The 7135-nt window shown below is 27.7% G+C and overlaps 1 protein-coding gene across 1 annotated transcript; it reads left to right on the top strand.

The window, feature by feature from the left end:
• On the top strand, positions 1 to 6099 carry LOC107481258 (protein NRT1/ PTR FAMILY 2.13). The gene is made up of 4 exons (XM_016101498.3): positions 1 to 383; positions 984 to 1201; positions 3649 to 4238; positions 5060 to 6099. Exons 1-4 carry the CDS (start codon positions 293 to 295, stop codon positions 5928 to 5930), a joined length of 1770 nt encoding a protein of 589 aa, XP_015956984.1. The 5' UTR covers positions 1 to 292; the 3' UTR covers positions 5931 to 6099.
• The last annotated feature ends 1036 nt before the right edge of the window (positions 6100 to 7135 follow it).

Genomic DNA, 7135 nt, shown 5'->3' with positions numbered 1-7135 from the left:
GTTATTGGGCACATGATATTGTGTGCCTTAGCTCAGAAAATCTTTAATTCCAACGCCTGAAGCGTATATTACTCTCTCTCTCTTTCTCTCTCTCTGGTCTAGCCTTTAATATATAGCTATGATCATATAATATATGATGAATAAGTGCTCGGTTATCTTATATTTTGATTGTTGATACGACATATACACATAGAACTGCTTCTGCTTCTCTCACTATTCTTAATTACTTAGAGAAACTGTTTGCATTTCATTGAGTTCATCACAGGCGGCACAAATAAAAAAAGTTGCAACAATGATTGAAAAAATATCTTCTTCAGAATCTTCTTCAGCTACCAAAACCAACAAGAAATATGGAGGCTGGAAGGCTGTACCTTTTATTTTAGGTCAATTTCTCTCTTCTTCAATCAACTCTATAACTCTCATTCTTTTTCATCTATCAGATCGAGTTATCAATTCACAATCACCAATTTAAATAAAACTAACTGATTAGTTTATGAAAAAAATTAACTTTTTTTTTGTTGTCAAAATAACATCACAGTTCATGTTTATTGTTTATATATATATAGCCATCATTATTATACTATTTTTTTTATTTCTATGAATTGTTAAAAATAATATATCACAATTGTGCCGGTAGCTTAGTGTTGTGCTGGGGTGACCATCTTTTGTTGTGCTGTGCTGACCATCTTTTTTTTTTTTTTGTTTGTAAATTTTGTTTCCTATATATGAAATATTTAAATTAAATATTAATAATAATCCTTTTATGAGCGGATGATTGACAAATTCTTTGTGTTGTGTCTCATCGCTCTATTATTAATTAATTTATTATTACAAGTTGCAAGTGCACTGTTAATGTCCGTTTTTATAAGCTATACTAAGATTGCTTATATATTACTATATCTAAGAGCATGCTTAATTAATATTATATATGTGGGTAAGTAAGTTAATTTATTTAATTTGCATTGCAATAATAAGGAGTGCAGGGAATGAAACGTTTGAGAGGTTGGCAGTGTTTGGGTTACTTCTGAACTTTATGGTGTATCTAACAACACAGCTTCATCTAAACCAAGTCAGCGCTTCAAATGTTATGAATATTTGGTTCGGGTTGACCAACTTTGGTCCCTTGCTCGGTGCCTTCATTTCTGATGCCTTTTTCGGTCGCTTCAGGACTATTGCTTTTGCTTCCTTTTCTTCTCTTTTGGTACTCTCTCTCTCTCTCACCCAATATTTGATCGGAGGATAAAATACATTGTTAGACTGGACGAAAAAAATTTAAAAATATTATCTGTACATTAAAATCAGTCACTAATTTTAGTTACCAATATATTTATATATAAATATATGTGTGGTTTAATTTATTTTTAATATATATTTATGCTCTAGCATATATTTTATACTGATAGTTAATTTTAATAGCTAATTTTAGTATATACGTAACATAACTAAAAAAATAAAAAAAATTAAATTAATGACTAAGTGATAATAAAAAAAATAATAAATTCACATGACTCTTATCATTTTTCGTAAAGTAATTAGAGTAGTACTATATGATTGGGTTAGGGTTTATTAGGAGAATTAACTTTGAAAAAAAAAAGTTTTGGAAAAATACTTCTTAATAAAATGAGAGTATGTATATATGTATATTATTGAAAGAATATATTTGTGTTTGGTTCTATTTTAAAATTAAATAATTCTTTTTTTAAAATGTTTTAATTTTGTTTGTGGGTGATGTATGTGTACAATAAAAGTACAGTAAACTTATTATTAAATAATGTTTACTTATTTATATAGGAATAATAACATGATCAGCTTATATTTTTAACTCAAAATAATTTTTGCCAAATATATAAAAGTAAATTTAAATTACTTCTAAAATTAATTTTAAGTACCTCTCAAAATATTTTTGAAGAGATATATGATGTTAGATAAAAATAAATTATAATTAATAAAGTGTCACTAATTAGTTGTTTAATTTGTTATACAATTATTATTGCCCCTGTGGTTGAGACAATGGAGAAGATGGTTTGAGCAGACATCAATAATGGAGGAAAACGGAAATGTTTGTAAATAAAAAAAATTAATAAAAAATTAAAATTTATCTTATTTAATATTTATTAATTTTAGTAATAATTAATAAATAATAAATAAAATAAATTTCGTCTTTTTTATTTTTTTAGTATTACTGAAAAAAAAAATACAAGTAGACCCTGAGCTACAGTTTTCACATTAAATGTGGCACATGCATGAGTCTAGGCATTATTTCATTTCTTTCTTTTTTACTACAAAGTTTTTAATATTATTAAGTGCAATAATAGGTATACTAAGTGGGGAACTGGGGATAGTTTCAGATTGTTGTCACTGCATGCATATATATACACACTCAGTTTTACTAGTGGAACCATGAAAACTAACCAAAACAAAATGAAATTTAAAATTTTATATTAATTAATTAATATTGTATACTTGTATTATTGTTTTTTTGTATTTATTCACACACACACATATATATATATAGCATGCCTTGTGCTTACAATTTTGGTCGTCGAATCTAACAAGTTAGGTTAAGGACAACAAGAACATCTCAATTGGTTTAAAGACAGACATATAATGGATTTGAGCAAAAAGTAAATAAATAAATAAATAAATAAATAAAGAACAAATTACTAAAAGAGGAATAATGGACTTGATCGATGAAAATGACATGAAAGAAATGAATGGTCACTTCTATCCCTAGTCCGTTCCAAATGATCTGAAATTATTAACTTATCCTAAAAATTTAAATTAACAGAAATAATATATAATTATATCTCTAATTAAAATATATTATTACTCCAACACAAACTATTTTAGTTAATTATTTGTCTTACATCCTTTTTTATTTCTTAATTTTTTTTATCTTACATTATTATTAGAAAATTATTTCTTTTCAAAATAATTGTCAATTTAAAATACATCACATACATTGTCTAATTTTTTTCCCACATGGATAGAATTTCATTGCTTCAGTCTTTTAAAAAGAATAATAATCGTCAATTAATCTTTTACTACTTATACAAATATAAATTAATTCTGTGTTACTATATATATATAAGACACAAACAAAAAAGAAGATTGATGAATATAAAATTATTATAAGCTAATCTCGTGAAAATATTGTGGGGAGGGGAAAATAAATAAATATTAACCTTTTATTATTATCCCTCCAAAAGAGAAACTGTAATTTTTCATTAAATTATTATTTTCATATAGTATAAATACATTAAAATCAATTATCTTACGTATATAAAAAAAATTAGTCACTCTTATAGATTATATATTAAAAATAAATTAAATAATATATATATATATATTTATACACAAATATTATTTTTTATATGCATATAACATCCAAAACAATAATATAGAATATTTGTTTAATGAGCTAAGATAGGTAACTAATAACTTTCTTGAACAACATAAACAACCACTAATTAAATTAAAACACACTATATTTTTAAATTATCCACTTAAATCTTAATATTAAAATAATCATCCATACACCTAGTGAAATGAACATTTGATATATCCATTGTTCACATTGTTTAGTATTTTCATTCTCTGCCCTGTACTTTTTCTTTGTTTAATTGATATTTTGAAACATGATGTTAGGGAATGGTGTTGGTGTTTTTAACATCATGGTTACCAGAATTGCACCCTCCAAGTTGCACAGCTCAAGAACTGGCAAAAGGTGAATGTGTTAAAGCAAGCAATTCTCAAATGGGTGTTGTGATCTTAGGACTTTGCTTCTTGACAATAGGTTCGGCCGGAATAAGGCCGTGTAGCATACCGTTCGGCGTCGACCAATTCGACCAGACAACGGAAGAAGGGAAGAAAGGGATGGCCAGCTACTTCAATTGGTACTACACAACATTCACATTGGTCTTGTTGGTGTCTCAAACACTTGTTATCTATGTCCAAACCTCTATTAGCTGGAAAATAGGTTTTGCAATACCAACTGTGTGCATGTTTTTGTCCATAATCATGTTGTTTGTTGGAACAAGGCTTTATGTGTATGTGAAGCCTGAAGGGAGCACTTTTCCTGGAATTGGACATGTTCTTGTTGCTGCTTATAGGAAAAGAAAACTCATGCTTCCAATTATTGAAGACAAACTTGATGGTGTTTTCTATGATCCCCCATTGATCTCTGCTAGTAGTGGTGATTCTTTGCCATTAAAGCTCCCTTTAACCCAACAGTTTAGGTAACATCTTTATAATAATTATCATCAATCATCTTATTATTTCTATATATTATGTTTTTTCTTATTCATTATTTGTTTATTTGTTACTATTATATACGAATGTCACTATATTCATCTATCATTGTCTCATTGACTAGTATTCATTATTCATTCTAAATTTTCTATGGAATATAATAAGGAACAAAACTCTTATTTTATTTTATTTTATTTTATTTCAGTTTTTTATTTGGGTACTTCCAATTAGGGCTGGAAGTGAGTCGAGCTGAGTCGAGCTAGACCAAGTTTAAGTTCGGCTCACAAAAATTGAGCTTGGCTCACAGCTCGACTCATTAACAATCGAGCTTATTTCTTAAGTTTAAACTCGGCTCATCGAAAGCTCACAAGCTTAGTTTATCGAGCTATTAACGAGTCGAGTTCGAGCTAGCTTATGAGCTGGCTTGACTCACTTCCAGCCCTACTCCCCAATTTTATCTACAATCTCATTGACCATAGTCCATAACTATAGACAACAAACAATTGAGGAAGCCATGAAATTAAACAGCTATTATTTACAAATTGCTTAGCTTCTTGAACTTTGATTATTTAACCATTGACATGTTTTATAAGGAGAATTAGTATTTTTTTTCATATATACAAGGAAATTTAATGGATTAACATACATATAATTAGATAAATATAAATATAAAAATAAACCAATATATTAGTTGATGAGTACATAACCTTATTATGTTTGAATTTCGAGCAGAGTAATTAATTTTTAGAGAGCCAAAAATCTATGCAAAAACTGAAAGCTTACTAATTAGTTTATTTTTTTAAACTAGGGCCTTGAACAAAGCTGCTCTAATAATGGAGGGGGATCTAAACGAAGATAAGAGCATAGTGAATAAGTGGAGACTTACAAGCATTCAGCAAGTAGAAGAGGTTAAATGCATAGCAAGAGTTTTACCAATCTTATTTACTAGTATCATTCCTCTCATTGCCCTGTTACAACAAGGAACATTCAATGTAACACAAGCCCTGAAAATGGACAGAAACCTAGGACCTAAATTCCAAGTCCCAGCAGGTTCAATTGGAGTCATATCATACATTACCATAGCTTTGTGGCTCCCATTCTATGACCGGATCCTAGTCCCAAGGCTAAGAAAAATGACCAACCAAGAAGGTGGCATCACCCTACTACTAAGAATTGGAATTGGCAATGTCTTCTCTATTCTCTCTATGGTTGTTGCTGGTTTGGTTGAAAAATTGAGAAGGGATTCAGCAAATTCACATCAAAATCCACTAGGAATTGCTCCTATTTCAGTTTTTTACCTAGCACCACAATTGGTCCTAATGGGTATGTGTGAAGCCTTTAGTGCAATAGGGCTAATTGAGATTTTTAATAGAGAGTTTCCTGAGAATATGAGAAGTGTTGGCAATTCATTGTTTCCATTTGCTTTTGGATGTGCTAGCTATGTGAGTGCTATAATTGTTAACATTGTTCATCATGTTACTGGAACACATAGCCATCCAGATTGGTTAACAAATGACATAAATGCTGGTAGGATAGATTATTTTTACTACATTATTGCAGGACTAGGCGTTATAAACTTGGTTTATTTTATACATGTTGCTACAAGGTATCAATACAAAAAGATCCAGGTTATTGATCCATTGCCACAAGACATGGAGATGGGATCACACAAAACCTAGAAAGAACCTAAGTTGATGGTTTTATTTTTACTTCACTTCTCTTATTAGGATTTTAAGCTATTATTATTATTATGATCATGATGATGTAATAATTAGATTATATTACTTGTCTTATTGGAAATGTAATGAAAGCTATTGAGAATGAAATAATAATAGTATAATAATTAACAGGTTTAATTAATTACTCTCTGTTTTCGATTGAAACCGCATGCATTACACGTGCTAGCTAGACTTTTAAAAGTTTCTTTGTGTAGCCTTCTCTAAACTTAGCTTTCAGATAGACATGACATGATAGATAGCAACTATATATAGAAAAGAACAATGTATATATATTTTGCTTTTTCTGTTAATTAAGAGCCAATAATTTTTGGAAGAAAATTGTGAAACGTAAGTAATGACAGAAATAATTGAACTGATTATGGTAGTCTTAATCAAATTTATTGTGCATTTATTGGATAGACACAAGATTATTCCAAGGAGGGTAAGTTAATACTCTACGTATGAGATATTCATTTAATTTGGAGGCATCTTTTTAATTCATGATCCGAAATCAATCACATGACAACTATATATTTTCATTTATAATTTATAATTATTAAAAATTTGTACAAAAATAATTAGATTTATATATATGAAAAGTAAGAAGGAATACAAAGTAATTGTGGTGATTGATATTAAAATATGTATTAAATATATTCTAATATTATATAAAATGTTGTCTTTTAACTAAAAGCTTGCAAGTTGAAATATCTTTTTGAGCATGAAAAACATCTTGTAGCTAACCATTTATTGTCTTTAAAAATATCAAAAATATTTTTTATACACTACAATCAATCACTTTACTAAAATTAGTTATTAATGTATCTATCTATAAATATATATGATTTAATTTATTTTTAATGTATATTTATATTTTAATATATATTTTATATTAGTGATTGACTTTGATAGTTGATTTTAATGTACACGTAATATAGTGGTATATAATTATAGCAAAAGAGATACATATTACATATCATATGATAATGAATACATTTGAGATATAATTATTTTTATTTTTTTATTAGTTTAAACTTTTAAGATAGATAATTTTATGATATGGTATCAGAATTTTATATTTAAAAAATATAGAGTTTAATTATAGATGAACTACAAAAATAGAAAAAATAGCATATATAAAAAAAATTTATACAAAATTCAAACAA

The sequence above is a fragment of the Arachis duranensis genome, chromosome 3 (assembly GCF_000817695.3).
Source record: "Arachis duranensis cultivar V14167 chromosome 3, aradu.V14167.gnm2.J7QH, whole genome shotgun sequence".
Taxonomy (NCBI): domain Eukaryota; kingdom Viridiplantae; phylum Streptophyta; class Magnoliopsida; order Fabales; family Fabaceae; genus Arachis; species Arachis duranensis.
The sequence above is the reverse complement of the archived record's forward strand: the minus strand, read 5'-3'. Positions and strand labels throughout refer to the sequence as shown.

Bases quoted from the DNA above. Each gene is read 5' to 3' on its own strand.
- LOC107481258 (XM_016101498.3), top strand. From the start codon at position 293: ATGATTGAAAAAATATCTTCTTCAGAATCTTCTTCAGCTACCAAAACC. The intron at 384-983 runs GTCAATTTCTCT...TAAGGAGTGCAG, and splicing joins GGCTGTACCTTTTATTTTAG to GGAATGAAACGTTTGAGAGG. The intron at 4,239-5,059 runs GTAACATCTTTA...TTTTTAAACTAG, and splicing joins CCTTTAACCCAACAGTTTAG to GGCCTTGAACAAAGCTGCTC.